Source organism: Euleptes europaea, chromosome 13, assembly GCF_029931775.1.
Source record: "Euleptes europaea isolate rEulEur1 chromosome 13, rEulEur1.hap1, whole genome shotgun sequence".
Taxonomy (NCBI): Eukaryota; Metazoa; Chordata; class Lepidosauria; order Squamata; family Sphaerodactylidae; genus Euleptes; species Euleptes europaea.
Genome location: NC_079324.1, coordinates 56,222,828 through 56,239,430, shown reverse-complemented (window position 1 = coordinate 56,239,430; position 16,603 = coordinate 56,222,828). Strand labels below are relative to the sequence as shown.

The 16,603-nt window shown below is 45.1% G+C and overlaps 1 protein-coding gene across 1 annotated transcript in view; it reads left to right on the top strand.

Moving 5' to 3' along the window:
• SFSWAP (splicing factor SWAP) overlaps nucleotides 1-16,603 on the top strand; it is a 125,277-nt gene that overhangs the window by 51,733 nt on the left and 56,941 nt on the right. The window contains exons 11-12 of the mRNA XM_056859526.1: nucleotides 1,457-1,616; nucleotides 10,725-10,958. Of these exons, the coding sequence (XP_056715504.1) occupies nucleotides 1,457-1,616; nucleotides 10,725-10,958 (394 nt within the window). The remainder of the gene's footprint in view (nucleotides 1-1,456; nucleotides 1,617-10,724; nucleotides 10,959-16,603) is intronic.

Sequence of the window (16,603 nt, the reverse complement as noted above, 5' to 3'; positions counted from 1 at the left end):
AGGTCATTGTGATATGCTCGTTTTCCAGGGAGTTTTTGATCTGGAGGGAGCATCCAGTCATATTTCTTCTGCCCCTGTTTTGAAGTGGTTACGGTCCTAGGTGCTTGATCTGAATATGTAAAGTAGCTTTTATACAGATGCTTTAGAATGATTTAAGTAGTGACAGTTTCCCCAAGAGGAACTTTTCAGGATGGATTACGTGGAAGCCTGAATTATAGTACTTTTTCTTTCTTTCACTTCTGGATTTTGTGGGATTGCCCACACTGAACCACATTAGTTAGCTGGAGAAGTTTGTATTTCTAGGGTTCTGGGTACAAGCTTTGACAGCTTGGAATGCTCACCTTCAGGGCATGCTCTTCTTTCCCCCCACTTAGTTTGTGGGGTTTGCAGTTTGCCAACTGGCGCGTGAGCTGCTGCTTTCCCAGGGTGCACCTCAGGCAGATGTTGCTGAAATGGTGCCTGTGCACTGGGAAGATAATCCTGTAGAAGGAGGGGGAAGCTGGGAGTGTGGACCACGCACAGACTAAGGAAAGCCCAAGTACTGACCAGTCCTCCTTGTTGAATCTTAGAGTTGGAAGGGGCCATAGGGGCGTCTAGTCCAACCCCCTGCTCAGCACAGGATCATCCTAGAGCAGCGGTGTCAAACATAAGGCCCGTGGGCCGGATCCGTCCCCTTGAGAGCTCTTATCCAGCCCATGAGCCAGCTGAGCCAGCCGCCCCCCCCCCCCGCCCACTCTCGATCTGGGCTGGGGAGGCATGGCCCTGCCCGACCAAGGGACCAATTTATGTCATATCTGGCCCTTGTAACAATTGAGTTTGACACCCCTGGCCTAGAGCATCCCTGGCAAGTGTTTGTCCAGCCTCTGCTTAAAAACTGCCAGTGAGGGGGAGCTCACCACCTCCCTAGGTAGCCGATTCCACTGTCAAACAACTCTTACTGTAAAAAAAAAAATTGTTCCTGATATCCAGCCGGTACCTTTCCTCCCGCAATTTAAACCCATTATTGTGAGTCCTATCCTCTGCTGCCAACAGAAATATCTCCCTGCCTTCCTCTAAGTGACAGCCCTTCAAACACTTCAAGAGAGCAATCATGCCCTCCCCTCAACCTCCTCTTCTCCAGATTAAACATTCCCAACTCCCTCAACCTTTCCTCGCAGGGCTTGGTCTCCAGGCCCCTGATCATCCTCGTCGCTCTCCTCTGCACCCCCTCCATTCTGTCCACATCCTCCAATGCAACACCCTTTCATTTGAATGAAGGCTGCCAGTAACAAGCCGTGCCTCACAGTGGCCTTGTCCCCTGTCTGAAAAGCTTGGCAGGTGCCAAGAGAAAAACTTTGCAGGTGCCACGTTGGGGAACCCAGCTTGACAGATTTGAATGCCAGCTGCCCCGACTGGGTGTCGTGTGCTTTTGTTTCAGTTGGGAAATGACGTCCGTCTTTGTGTTGTCGTCTCGAAGCAGGTGATACCTTTGTCAGAGGATGCCCCTGCCGATCCTGCCAGCATTGCACTGGTTGAAGCTCCGTTTCCTGCCGACTCCGGACCTGAAGATGCAGAATCCGCTGGTCAAGGAAATAATATAACTGACCCAGCTGCCAATGATGGCAAACTGATGAAAGGTAGGTTTTGTTTTTTTGTTTTCATTTCATGAGAACAGTTTATTGTTGAACATTTAAACTGATACTTTCTGTATATGCAGGGAGTTTGACTGAAAACATGGTGATACAATTAGCATGGCACATGTTTAAGTTTGTGGCATGAAAGTGAAATACAAAACTACCCGCTCCACCGTTGGTGCTATGAGAAACAAACAACAACAACAAAAAACCCCATCACTACAATTTCAGCTGTAGGAAAGGCACCTCCAATAAGAGGAAGTGACTCCTGACCCTGAATATGTGGTTCTCAACCTTTTTCCGACCATGGCCCCCTTCCGACCTTGTTTCCTTCCTTTGGTCCCCCTGTCCTACCAGTAGGAAGGTAGCGATTTAAATATTTTGTTTGTAAACAGCCAAGGAACAAAGAAGCATAAACAGCCACACAAAATGCACACATGCAGTTCTTATTGGGAAACTGAAATGTACAAAAAATACTCCACAAAAAGGGAACACAACACGCTAATAAACAACAGTGTTCACGTACAAGGGAGAACAAAGCCTTTTCTATTTTCTTCACGTCTTCAAATTGTGGTATTTGTTTTGTTTTCTCGGTCACTTCTCTGTTTTCTTCACTTCTCACTTCCCCATGTGGCCCCCTAGTCTTGTGCTGTGGCCCCCCATTTACGCAATTTTCACCTGTGGCCCCCTTGGAATATCCTGGGCCCCCCGGGGGGGGGCATATGGCCCCAGGTTGAGAACCACTGACCCTGATGCCCAGTGGTTGAGCTCACAGGCTCACAAAAGATCGGTTGGCTTCCTACATCCATGGGAAGGTGTCATGTTGAGGAAAGTGTGTTGGGCTTGATTGCAGCCATTGCCTCTACCCTTATCAGTCTCTGGTGATTTAGTAGGGGTAAGCATTTGGTGGTCCACGTGGCCTCCTCAGGACAAACTAATGAAAGGTATGTTGATGCTATAATGGAAATCCAAATGTCTCTGTATGTTTTAATTTTTTAACCACCTGTAACTAGCTGTCCTTGGGATACTTGAGCTCATCTGAAAGCTGGTGGTAAACCTCTGAAGCAAACCGTTTGGATTTTATTTTTAGCGTCAATGGGACAAATTTCTGTTGCTTAATTTTCGGGTTTTCAGACTCCGATATCTGAAGCATACTACAGAGTACTTTGGGAGTCCTTGACCATATATTGGCATGCTCTACGAAAAATGATCAGCTGCAAATTTCACCCCTTCCCCAGTTCTTGTGGGCAGATATGTAATAATCCATGGGAAGTGAGAAATGTGTATTCCACAGTGAACCTCATGCCTATTTTCCCCTTTTCCCTCTGATGCACAGGTAAACATAAAGACCGGTTTCAGTTAGTCACTTGTGCAACCCACTCTTACATGTGTGGTATTTTTTTTCTTTTTCTTTTTCTTTTAGAAATAGCCCCACTTAGTTCAACTGGCTTTATTCCCTGTAAATCTGCCCAGGTCATCCAGGGTATTGTTTGAAAGTACAAGATCCCATAATATAGCCGAAGCTGTTCAGATCTGCGCCTGGTCAGTGCCTGGATGGGAGGCTGCCTGGGAACACGAGATATGTCTTAAGTTTTGCAGTGGAAGGAAGGCAGAATATAAGTGTAATTAATTTTTTTTTGTGAAGAATCACAGCGCTAACAGCAGAGCCAGCGTGGTGTAGAGGTTAAGAGTGGTGGTTTGGAGCAATGGAGTCTGATCTGGAGAACCGGGTTTGATTCCCCTCTCCTCCACATGAGCAGCAGACGCTAATCTGGTAAACTGGATTTTCCCCACTCCGCCACACGAAGCCAGCTGGGTGACCTTGGGCTAGTCATACCTCTGTTAGAGCTCTCTCAGCCCCACCTATCTCACAGGGTGTCTGTTTTGGGGAGGGGAAGGGAAGGTGATAGTAAGTCAGTTTGATTCTTCCTTAAGTGGTAGAGAAAGTTGTCATTTAAAAACAAACTCTTCTTCTAACTCAAAAAAGTGGATTACTGCTCCCTCTCCCATAATTGAGGCTGTGCAGAAAATATTTCCTTTTTAGGAAGCTATTTGTCTGATAAAGTGATTGCTGATGGCTGTGGCGCATATATTACTCTTGGTTGCGGTGCTTAATCTTTGACGTCTTGTTAAATGTTTGAAGTTGCGTGTTAAATGCCACAAAAGCCTTCCAGCTCAGTGACCAGGTAAACAGTTTAGATGAGACAAAGAGAGCCTGGGAAAAGAAGAGCTTGCCACCCCTGCAGCTGCTTTTTCTCTGCTCCTCCCTGTCCCCTTCGTTAACATTTTTTCGCAAATTTGGGGCAAGACAAGAAGCAAACATCTTGTGCGTCACTCTTACTTTCATTCCGGTCACCGAATTCTTAAATTGTGAGAAGAGTTGAACGTGCCAATTGTTAAACTTGCATGGTTACCGGGGGACAGGGGGGTACACAAGGAGTTTCAGCTGGAAGATGTCAGGTATTAATAATGGAAGATGAACAGATTCTGGATTATTCTGAAATAAGAAAACCTTTTTTAAAAAATCTTTGACATATACCTTCTAACTACAATTAGTGTGGGTATCTCACCTGTTTTTGTTTCATGAAGGAGTTGTTTGTGTTTTGCCGTCAAGTCACAACTGGCCTATGGCGACCCCGTAGGGTTTTCACGGCAAGAGACATTTAGAGGTGTTCCCATTGCCTGATCCATCCACTTATTAATTTAATGGAATCAGAGGAAGAGGTAATGAAACTTCTTCTTTGGGACGGGGACTCTTTTTGTCTCTCAAGTTGCAAGATATTGCTCTACTGCAGTTAAGATCCGTACGGCAAAGGTAATCACTAGGACTGGCTAATTTGTATCTGGTAAATTATTGGTTTTAACTGTGTTTAAATTGTGGTATTTTAAACAGGAGAGATCTTAATCTCTCACAGGTTGTAGTTGGACTTTCATTCTGGCTTTTGCCATAAATAAATATATTTGTATTTGAGGTGTTTTCCCATTGCCTGCCTCTGTGTCATGCCCCTGGTATTCCTTGGAGGTCTCCCATCCAAATACTTGCCAGGGTCGAGGCTGAGAGCATGTGACAGGCCTGATGTCACTCAGCAAGTTTCCATAGCAGAGTGGAGATTCGAACCTGGGTTTCCCAGGTCCTAGTCCAACACTTTAACCACTGCACCACGCTGGCTCTCATAAGGAAGTCTTTGTAATATTAACGCAGTGCGCTTTTGGGGAGCTTGAGAACCCTTGTAATATACTGTGGCATCTTTGGATCTGAGTAAAAGGGTTTTCATGTTTGATCCACCGCTTTCTGGTACAGGAGCTTTTGGCGTTCAGTTCAGCTATGTAAACAAGTAATGCTTGTGGTCATGTTATTTGGAGTGTTTTATGTATGTTAAGAGACAGTGTAACACAGGGCGCCATCTTATAAAGTTAGACCAAGATTCAGAGCCAGCGTGGTGTAGTGGTTAAGAGCAGTGGCTTGGAGCGGTGGACTCTAATCTGGAGAACTGGGTTTGATTCCCCACTCCTCCTCATGAAGCCAGCTGAGTTCTCAGAGCTCTCTCCATCCCACCTACCTCAAAGGGTGCGGGGAGGGGAAAGGGATTGTAAGTCGGTTTGATTCTTCCTTAAGTGGTAGAGAAAGTCGGCATATAGAAACCAACTCTTCTTCTTTTTCTAATCTGTGATATGCTGATTTTATATTGTATATTTTAACGGAAGCTGCCCTTAGCCCTGCTTGGCAAGGAAAGGTGTAGGGTAAAAGCAGAGTAATTTTTGTTTTTAAAAAAAGGATTGCCCCAAGCACCGTGTGGTTGCTCAGGAAAGGCTCAGAGAGGTAGCTTTGGATGCAGGTTCAATCCCTGGCATCTCTGATTATAAAGATCTTGGGGAGGAGGAAACCATCCTCTGACGGAGACTGTGGAGAGCAGCTGCCGGATGTAGACAGTGTAAGATTGGGTGGGCCAGTGTTCTGACAAGTGGAAACTAGCAATCCGAGCTGCCACCACTCAGTTTTTAAATCCTTGCTGGTGAAATCTCCATGTTCTTTGTTCAAAAAGCTATGAGGTTCAGAGTTTTTCACAGCAGGCCACCCTAAGTTTAAAAGAAATTTGCATCGGCCATCCTTTGCATTTACTTTTAATTTTTGTAGGAGCGGGGGAGCTACTGCCAAGATCATCGCTGTGTAAAATTGATATTCTTTTTTAAAAAGAAAAGAATCGGGACTTGGAGTTGGTATTCATCCGTTTTGATTGGCTGTTGGAACAAATGTTCAGCTAACAGTTGCTGCCAGTCACAAGACAGCTTTGCAACGTTGCACATAGAGAAAATGCATGGGCTGTGTATTTAATTCGACAATTCTGAAATGTAATTAATCCCCCCCAAGTAATTAATTTTCCTGTAGATTAAAAGAAGTCATCTAGTATTATTGTGTGAGCCTGACAACTCGTCTTGGTGAGCAAGCGATCAGATTTAAGGGGAAAGGGTAAAGGAAGCTGGGATTGAGAGTGAGGGAGCTGCATTTGAAAAGAGAAATCAACTGTGAAGAGAAACATGACATTATTTAGTTTGTAGCTAAAACAAAGAAATGGATTTATTCGGGGTTTGAAACTGAGTAACTAGAGATTGTACTATAGCAGAAGAGTGACTTTCATCTAGCAAGCGGATCTGGGAGGACTGAATTCAGATTCCAGCTCAGCCACTGGCTCAGTTCAGCCATCACATCAAGCCATGCTTAAGGAGGCTTAGCAGTGGTTTAGCTTGCAATCTGAATGGACAAGCCATGGTTTGTGATCGGCCAGCAGGCCACAATCAGAAGCAGAGTGAAAGACCTGGGAGTCTTAATGGACCACAAACTGAACATGAGTCAACAGTGTGATATGGCGGCTAAGAAGACCAATGCAATTCTGGGCTGCATCAATAGGAGTATTGTGTCTAGATCAAAGGAAGTAGTACTACCACTGCATTGGTCAGACCTCACTTGGAATACTGTGTCCAGTTTTGGGCTCCACAGTTTAAGAAGGGTGTTGACAAGTTGGAGCGTGTTCAGAGGAGGGCGACCAGAATGGTCAAAGGTCTGGAATCCATGCCCTATGAGGAGAGACTTAAAGAGCTGGGTTTGTTTAGTCTGGAGAAGAGAAGGTTAAGGGGTGACATAATAGTCATGTTTAAATATTTGAAGGGATGTCATGTTGATGAGGGAACTAGCTTGTTCTCTGTTGCTCCAGAGACTAGGACACGGAGTAATGGATTTAAACTAAGAGAAAAGCGATTCTACCTAAACATTAGGAAGAACTTTCTGATGGTGAGGGCTGTTCGACGATGGAATGCGCTGCCTCGGAGGGTGGTGGAGTCGCCGTCTTTGGAGGTCTTTAAGCAGAGGCTGGATGGCCATCTGTCGGGAGCACTTTGATTGTGGGATCCTGCATGGCAGGGGGTTGGACTGGATGGCCCTTGTGGTCTCTTCCAACCTTGTGAACTTGGTAAATCCTGGTTTGCACAACCGTGTTTGAATTGGCAAACCATTGGTATGGCCATTGTTGTACTTCCAGATACTCTGCGCCGTAGAGTAGAAGTGCTGAATAGATGGGAAATGAAAGCGGATAAGTAGCTTTACCTTGTGATTTGGAAGCACTTGGCATGAGTTAGATTCTAAAGTCTGGTTAGGGCAACCATGAGTTTGGTGAGATGTGTGAGAGCCCAGCTACACGGTGGGGAGTTACTTGCGTAAATTTACATAAGAACATAAGAAAGGCCCTGCTGGATCAGATGAAGGCCCATCAAGTCCAGCAGTCTGTTCACACAGGGGCCGACCAGGTGCCTCTAGGGAGCCCACAAACAAGACGGCTGCAGCAGCATTATCCTGCCTGTGTTCCACAGCACCTAATATAATAGGCATGCTCCTCTGATCCTGGAGAGGTGTGCATCATGACCTGTATTCATCTTGACCAGTAGGCATGAATAGCCCTCTCCTCCATGAACATGTCCACTCCCCTCTTAAAGCCTTCCAAGTTGGCAGCCATCACCACAAAAGAACATAAGAAATGCCCTGCTGGATCAGATCAAGGTCCATCAAGTCCAACAGTCTGTTCACACAGTGGCCAGCCAGGTGCCTCTAGGAAGCCCCCAAACAAGACGGCTGCAGCAGCGTTATCCTGCCCTTGTTCCACAGCACCTAATATAATTGGCATGCTCCTCTGATCCTGGAGAGAATTGGTAGGCATCATGACTAGTATCCATTTTGACTAGTATTTGTAGTTGAGCGCGGAGTATTCCAAGCACATGCAGATCCAAAGTTATCAAATAATTCCCACTGGGGCATTTTCTGTTAGGGAAAACGGCATGGGGGCAGGATTTCCTCTCCCCCCATGCTGCAGTCCTGAGCCAAATCGGGATCCCGCAGCCTTTAAAAATGATGTTCTCTGTAGTTGCTGTGTGGCTGCCAAGCAAGAGAGTTGGATCCATGCAACCCAAAACCCACTCATTACAAAATGCATTGTGTACTTTGGCCCTGAGTTGAACCACTGACTCATTATGTGATTGGCATTGCATACTATTTCCCCAACCTGAAATTTAAGGTCCTATGTCATCACTTCAAAGGCCCTTTGGCACAGCACTGTCACTGAACTATTTGACTTATGGCAACCTCATAGGGTTTTCAGGACAAGAGACGTTCAAACGTGATTTCTCTGTCTCTGCGTCACAACCCTGGTATTCCTTGGAGGTGTCCCATCTAAACACTAGCCAGGGTTGACCCTGCTTAGCTTCTGAGATTATGCATGGTATGCAGAGGGTGGGCAGAGAGAAGCTTTTCTCCCTCTCTCATAATACCAGAACGTCGGGTCATCTGCTGAAGCTGGAGGGTGAGAAATTCAAAACAGATAAAAGGAAGTATTTCTTCATACAACACATAAATTGTGGAACTCCCTGCCCCGGGATGTGGTGATGGCTGCCAACTTGGGAGGCTTGAAGAGGGGAGTGGACATGGAGGAGAGGGCTATCCATGGCTACTAGTCAAAATGGATACTAGTCATGATGTGTACCTATTCTTTCCAGGATCAGAGGAGCATGCCGAATATATTGGGTGCTGTGGAACACAGGCAAGATAATGCTGCTGCAGTGGTCTTGTTTGAGGCCCCTGGTTGGCCACTGTGTGAACAGACTGCTAGACTTGATGGACCTTGGTCTGATCCAGCATGGCCTTTCTTATGTTCTTATGAGATATGACGAGATCAGGTTAACCTGGGCTATCCAGGTCAGGGTTCACTGAACCATAATCGCTATAAACACCTCTCATACTTGTACCCTGTAGTTTCTTCGAAGAACTGAGAGCTGCTTGCTTGTGGCTGCTCCCAGCTTTCTTCTCATCAAGACAGTCTCCAGAACCACACGTTTGAACTTCAGCAGTAGTGTGTGTTTTTTTCCCCTTGCTTGCTAATCTACCATTCTCTTCCTCCACTTCTGACAGGGCACCCTCCGTTTCACTGATCGCACAAAAGTTATTGCGAGAGTGAACAAAGCAGAAGTTTTTAAAGCCGTTGCACATTGGAAGTGCTGTAGAAATGACAGATGAAAGTGTTCGCCACGTCCTCGACGCTTACTGTTTCTGTAAAAGTTTCCATTCTAAACACATTTTGTCAGTTCATAATTCTTTCTCCCAAGCCTGGAGGCAGGCATGCGAAGTATGACCAAGGCTCAAAGCCACACATACTTATATGTGTAAAGCAGGCTAGCGATGCTAGCTTGCCAAAATTAGCTTAATTCTTTGCTCTTTGGCAGCTAAGATTTGTAGGTGTGTCGCTGAAGCTGCTGTTTACAATAGGGGCAGTTACTTGCAATGCAACTGCTGACAGATAACCTTTTCTAATTACCTCTTAAATCACACAATCTGAGCTTTTAGAATAATTGCATAAGATATTTTTGTTTCAGTATATATATGCTAAAAGAAAGTAGATTTCTTTGAAATGTGGTGTTGGAGGAGAGTGTTACGGATACAGTGGACCATCAAAAAAACAAGTCATTGGGTTCTAGATAAAATCAAGCCTGAACTGACCCTAGAAGCTAAAATGGCTACACTGAGGCTGTCGTATTTTGGTCACATTATGAGAAGGCAAGAGTCACTGGAAAAGACAGTCATGCTAGGAAACGTTAAGGGCAGCAGGAAAAGAGGAAGACCCAACAAGAGATGGATTGACTCTATAAAGGAAGCCACGGCCCTCAATTTGCAAGATCTGACCAAGGCTGTCAAAGATAGGACATTTTGGAGGACTTTGATTCATAGGTTCGCCATGAGTCGGAAGCGACTTGATGGCACTTAACACACACACACATATATTCACTGCATCTTTTGCTTTCATTGTTGTGAAGTTGATGTCTCGTAATTATTAGCTGCAGATCTTCATAAGAGCATAAAAAGAGCCCAGTTGGTTCAAACCAGTGGTCCATCTAGTTCAATATCCCGTTCCACACAGCAGTTAACCAGTTGCCCTGGAGGGCCAACAAAAAGGGCACAGAGGCCGAGGCCTTCCCCTGATGTTACCTCCTAGCACTGGGCCCCATAGGCCTTTGAATATGGAGGTTCCGTTTACTCACCAGGGTCAGTAACAACTGATGGGCTATGAATCTGATCGATATTCAGAGCATCCCAGAATTTACAGGGTGTGCCGTGAGATACTTTTGGAGGTCTTCCCCTCTTTTTAAGTAACATTAAAATTTAGTGGAAAGAGTTTTTTAGTGCTGATTTATGTTGTTTGTCTTTTTCTGTTTAACAAAATACCAGTTTACTAGAAATAGTTCCCTTTTAAAAGGATGTGTGCTATTACTGAAGCATTCAGTCTTCAGAGAGGGAAGAGAGGAGGGATGCTGGGTTGTTGCAAAGAATCGGTATTTTAACTTTTATTTCTCCACAGAAACGGGTGAAGCGAAGCACCCTTTCCTGGCTTTTTGCATCAATCTCTTTTTTTCCTCTGTATTAATTTCTGAGTTTTGAGTCCACTTCTGTAACAATGACAGGATATCAGTGATAATTCCTGCTTTTACCAGCCTCTCCCCATTACCCAGTTCTTTAGCCATGCAGTAATCAGTAGAGACTGCACCATTAACAGTATCGTGACTTACCTTTTTTAACAGCATCATTTGCACCGATCAGCTTTGCAATCAGAGCCAAAGAAAACGACATGCTTCCCCTGGAGAAAAATCGGGTGAAACTTGACGACGACAGCGACGAGGAGGGGGAAGAAGGGAAGGAAGGCCAAGAAAACACACACAGCACGTCCAGCAGCAGTGCGGCGTTTGCCACATCCAGTAACGCCACTGAAGAGAAGAAGCCTCAGCTGACGCAGGAGGAGCTAGAAGCCAAGCAAGGTAAAAGCATACTTCTGGAAAGAGAACGCACCTGAATAGTGTCCAGTTCTACAGAAAGCTTACCGGCCCAAAGTTTAGAAAGGTGGCTTTATTTAGGTGCCTGGCTCCCTGATACAGCACCTGCTTTGCTTGTAGAAGATAGAATCATAGAGTTGGAAGGGACCACCAGGGTGATCTAGTCCAGCCCCCTGCACAGTGCAGGAAATTCACAACTACCTCCCCCCCACACACACCCAGTGACCCCTACTCCATGCCCAGAAGATGGCCAAGATGCCCTCCCTCTCATGAACTGTCTAAGTTAATAGAATCAGCATTGCTAACAGATGGCCATCTAGCCTCTGCTTAAAAACCTCCAGGGAAGGAGAGCTCACCACCTCCCGAGGAAATCTGTTCCACTGAGGAACCACTCTAACTGTTAGAAAAATCTGCCTAATGTCTAGACTGAAACTTTTGAGTTAGTTTCCACCCGATTAATTTCATCAAGATCCCAGATTCAGTCCCTGGCCTCTCCGCTTGAAGGATCTCTGGGAGAAACTGTTCGTTTCTGAGAGTAGCCGTTTCTGAGCTAGATGGACCCAATAATCTGATACGAGGCAGATTTGTACATTCATAGGCATCATTAAATCACACTGTCACTTAACCAGAAGTGATGCAGAGCCTGGTAATGATGCTTACGAACATATGAAAATGGAAATGTAGTGTGGATAAAAAAGCTAGCTGGTTGTGAAATGAATTATCCGCAGTGTTCGGATTTGTCCTCGATCGTTGGGAAGCTGGCTGCGGGGTTCTGCTGCCTTACCAAAGGGCAGTATTGAAGCAGAGCTTGACTCCGTTTCGTGCTGCATTCACAAGCACCCCGAGAATCAATCCCAAGGGCACCCTGTAAGTCTAGGGCTGAATTGGGCTGTGAAGCCCTCTCCGCTTGAATTTTTGTTGCCGACCGCTGAATTTACAAAGATGCTGATAATCAAAGCCGTTGTCTGGCTGTGGTCCTAGTGTTGTGGCTGATGTTTCTGCCAACGAAGCGCTTTGAAAATTGGTCTGGAAGCTCCCATTCAACAGCCAGATACATGTGCGTTGCGGTCTTATCATAATTAACAAATGGATATTTAATTGCTGCTTCCATTCTAGAACATTAGCTCTGAGAAAAGCCATTACCACCACTGCTCTGGCAGCATATCTTAAAGGCACCTACCTTTAACAGAGCAGTCAATACATAGTTGACTTCAGATTCCCGCAAAGTCTTGAAATTAATGTGGGGTAGTGCCTGTGGGATCCAAACATGGAGAGTCTTGTCTGAAGCAGAGCTGTGCTGCGTTCCAGGCTAGCAAAAAGTGCAATGAAGCCATGGGTGCACAAACGCGCATTAGTCAATCGCAACATGCGCCCGCCTTCCTCATCCACCAGAGTGAAAAGAAGTTAATCACGAGGAAAGGGTGCCATTTGAGAGGCAGGGTATGTGACGGTTGTAAGTAGGGTTAGTGCTGCTAGCTTATTAAAAATAAGGGTGCATCCCAATCTCATGTTGAAAAACGTTCATCTGGCCCTTATTCTGCTCACTCGGTCTTTGTGATAAGAACTGGATGCGGTGATCTGAACAAGGAAGAATCCCAACAAGACTGAAAAAGAAATTATGCTCAGCAGGGCTAAGACCCCTCATTATAGAAGAAGAAGAAGAGCTGGTTTTTATATGCTGACTTTCTCTACCACTTAAGGAAAAATCAAACCAATTTACAATCTCCTTTCCTTCCTCTCCTCACAACAGATGCCTTGTGAGGTGTAGGTGGAGCTGAGAGAGCTCAGAGAGAACTGTGACTAGCCCAGTGTCACCCAGCAGCCCCACCTACCTCACAAGGTTTTTGTTGTGAGGAGGGGAAGGGAAGGTGATTGTAAGCTGCTTTGAGACTCCTTAAAGGCAGAGAAAAGCAAGGGTATAAAAACCACCTCTTCTCTGCATAGCGACCCTGGTCTTCTTTGGTGGTCTTTCATCCGAGTACTAACCAGAGATTACCCTGCTTAGCCTCTGAGATCTGACAAGATCAGACTAGCCTGAGCCATCCAAGTCAGGGCATTTTCTTCAATACCAGCAGTTAAGAGTATATAAGCAATAAATGGCTTGTGGGCCGCATACTTGGCACAGCTCTTCTTTCCCTGTCAGACCGTAGTGCATTTAAGATTAGTTATGAACCGAGTGCCATCTGCGTTAAGAACATAAGAAAAGCCATGCTGGATCAGACCAAGGCCCATCAAGTCCAGCAGTCTGTTTACACAGCGGCCAACCAGGGGCCTCTAGGAAGCCCACAAACAAGACAACTGCAGGAGCATTATCCTGCCTGTGTTCCTCAGCACCTAATATAATAGGTATGCTCCTCTCATCCTGGAGAGAATAGATATGCTAGAAGAAAAAAGAGGGGAATAGAATCCAACCTAGAAAACAGAAGTTTGGTACCCAATGAGAATAGGTGTGCATCATGACTAGTCTTCCTTTTAAGAAGAAGAAGAGTTGATTTTTATTTGCTGACTGTCTCTACCACTTAAGGAAGAATCAAACCAGCTTACAATAATCTTCCCCTCCCCACAACAGACACCCTGTGAGGTAGGTGGAGCTGAGAGAGCTGTGACTAGCCCAAGGTCACCCAGCTACCTTCCTGTGTAGGAGTGGGGAAACCAATCCAGTTCACCAGATTAGCCTCTGCCTCTCATGTGGAGGAGTGGGGAATCAAACCCGGTTTTCCAGATCAGACTCAACCGCTCCAAACCACCGCTCTTAACCACGCTTAACTAATAGCCATGAATACCCCTCTCTTCCATGAACATTTCCACTCCCCTCTTAAAGCCCTCCAAGGTGGCATCCATCATCACATTCTGGGGCTGGGAGTTCCACAATTTAATTATGCATTGTGTTCAGCCACAATCTTTGTAACACAGGCAGAAAAGGCACATCCCTGGCCCATAGATCTTATACCACCCTCGCTCTCTGTTTTAGGCAAGCAGTATTTATAAAAGTTTGCTCTCTGGTCATGTTATCTTCCCCGAACCCTTGGTAATTGGTATGTGGAGATCAAACAAATGTAGCCCCCAGGGTAACAACATTAGTCCTCCTTTGTCAGTAGGTTTCTGAAAACCTTGAGTGATAGTTAATCTTCAAGCTCGTGTCTAATTCAATGAAATATTTAAAAAAATGTAATTTGATGAATTCAGGATGTTACTGCAGAGGATGTGTTTCGGTTCCCGCAAACCGGCTTCTCTCCACAAGCTGCAAAAGAAAATGAATATTAATTTTAAAAATCATGATGCTGTTTCCAAAAGGAATTATTTATTAAAAAATCTCCTACAGGAAGTATGATTTGGAGTGTCAGGTTCCTGAGTCTCATAGTTAAGTCTGAATGTATTATTCCATGTCTGCAGGTAAAGAAAAGTTGCTGAGCATCAGATTCCAGTGGGAATTACTTTTTCTATCGTTCTCAAAGTTGATACATATATTTTTTAGTATATTTGTTAGTCTTGGTGATTAAAATTACATTTTTAAAAGGCAAATGGCAAATGGAAAGAATCGTCAGCTTTTTAATGCGCCAGATAAAGTTAAGTCATCGTGTAATTTGAACTGCTTAGAGATTACTAGTTTAAAATGCTCATTAATTACATTTTGAATGTGTTCTAAACCCAGAAGGCATTAATCAAAAAAGAAATGAGAAAATTGAAACGTGCATACTTGATTGCAGCTGAGCCCTATGAAAGCAAAGTGCATGAAATACTTTTTAAAAATGTAGCGGGAAGAATTATTTCTAAAATCCGCAAATTTTACTTGTGAGCTCAAATGTCTACAAATTTTGGAAGGGTGCTGGAGTTTGAAATGGTTTCCTGTTCCTGTGCTCAGCTTTTGCATGTAGCATCCTCTCACTTGTAAAAACGAACAGTAATAATGCTGGCCGCATCAAATTATTTTTCTCAGCTTTATTCTAATTCATTTTGTGAAACCATCTCCTTTCTTTCTGGTTGAGATGTTGTCTTTTTATGTGGTGGATGGAGAAGAGGAAGGAAACGTTTACTGTCTTATTTAGGGCATTTGTGCCTATCAGTTTCTATCCATGGCAAATTGCAAAATGTCCCAAATATGATTTGTCGATTCATACTCATACACAATGGTACCTTCAACCTATAGAACACTTTGAAATCCCCCATCAGTAACTAATGTGAACCAGAAAGCATTCAAGCTACCATTCTTGCAACTTGAAGAACAAGAGTTGGTTTTTATATGCTGACTTTCTCTACTGCTTAAGGGAGAATCAAACTGGCTTACAATCACCTTCCCTTCCCCTCCCACAACAGACACCCTATGAGATAGGTGGGGCTGAGAGAGCTCCTAATAGAACTGTGACTAGCCCAAGGTCACCCACCTGGCTTCATGTGGAGGAGTGGGGAAACCAACCTGGTTCACCACATTAGCCTCCGCCACTCATGTGGAGGAGTGGGGAATCAAACCCGGTTCTCCAGATCCCAGTCCACTGCTCTTAACCACTGCACCACACTGGCTCCCTTGAGTCAAAGGGGATCCTGCTGAGGTTGGGGGATTTAAGCAAATTAGTTTGAGAAGGGCACCAGTGTTCATTTTGGGACTTCTCCCACATGAAAAACCAAAGAGGGCCTGTTGGATAAGACCAGCGATCTGGCAGTCTTTTACTTACTGGGAACGGGGCTGCCCAACACAAGAGCAGCAAGTTTCCCGCTGTTGTTCTCCTCCAGCGACTGACGTTCAGAGGCAAACGCCATCTGACGAGGAAGGCTCCATTTTGATGTTTCATAGCTACGGGTAAACGTTATCCCCCTTGAGTTTGTCTAATCCCTTTGGGAAACCCTTGAAAGTAGTGCCTACCGCACTGTTGTGTGGAATTAAGTTCCATGAAGGGATTTTGTGTTCCATGGTGTAGGGCTTCCTTTTGCCTCTTGTGGTTGTGCTGCCCATCAGTTTAATTACTGTATTATGGGAGAGTTTCCCCATTATTTTAAGCGGCGCACTTGCTATTTCAGCTGCCCTGCTAAAGAGCTTTGCCTGTTGAGCCAGCATGGCATATTGGTTAAGAGCAGCGGACTCTAATCTGGAGAACTGGGTTTGAGTCCTTACTCCTCCAAACAAAGCCTGCTGGGTGAACTTGGGCTAGTCACAGTTCCCTTAGAGCTCTCTCAGTCTCTCCTACCTCACAAGGTGCCTGTTGTGGAGGGGAGGGAGGCCACTGTAAGCTGCTTTGAGACTCCTTATGGTAGAGAAAAGCAGGGTAATAAATACCAACTCTTCTTCTTAACTCTGAGCTTCCAGCATGAGTGTGTCTTCAACTGAGAACAGATCAGCAAGGCACTTAACCCGGTAGAATGCTGTGAGAAATGTCTCTATAAGCACAAAAGTCTTCTGCCTCAGAAAACAAAGAAGGAAGTTTCTGCGTTCACAGGGCAACCTATGTAGGTAAACTGCTGCACCCTCTGCTACTTTGTCAACATGGCTCAGTGGTAGAGCCTCTGCTTGGCATGCAGAAGATCCCAGGTTCAATCCCTGGCATCTCCAGTTAAAGGGACTAGGCAAGTAGGTGGTGTGAAAGACCTCTACCTAAGACCCTGGAGAGCCACTGCCAGTCTGAGTAGACAATACTGAC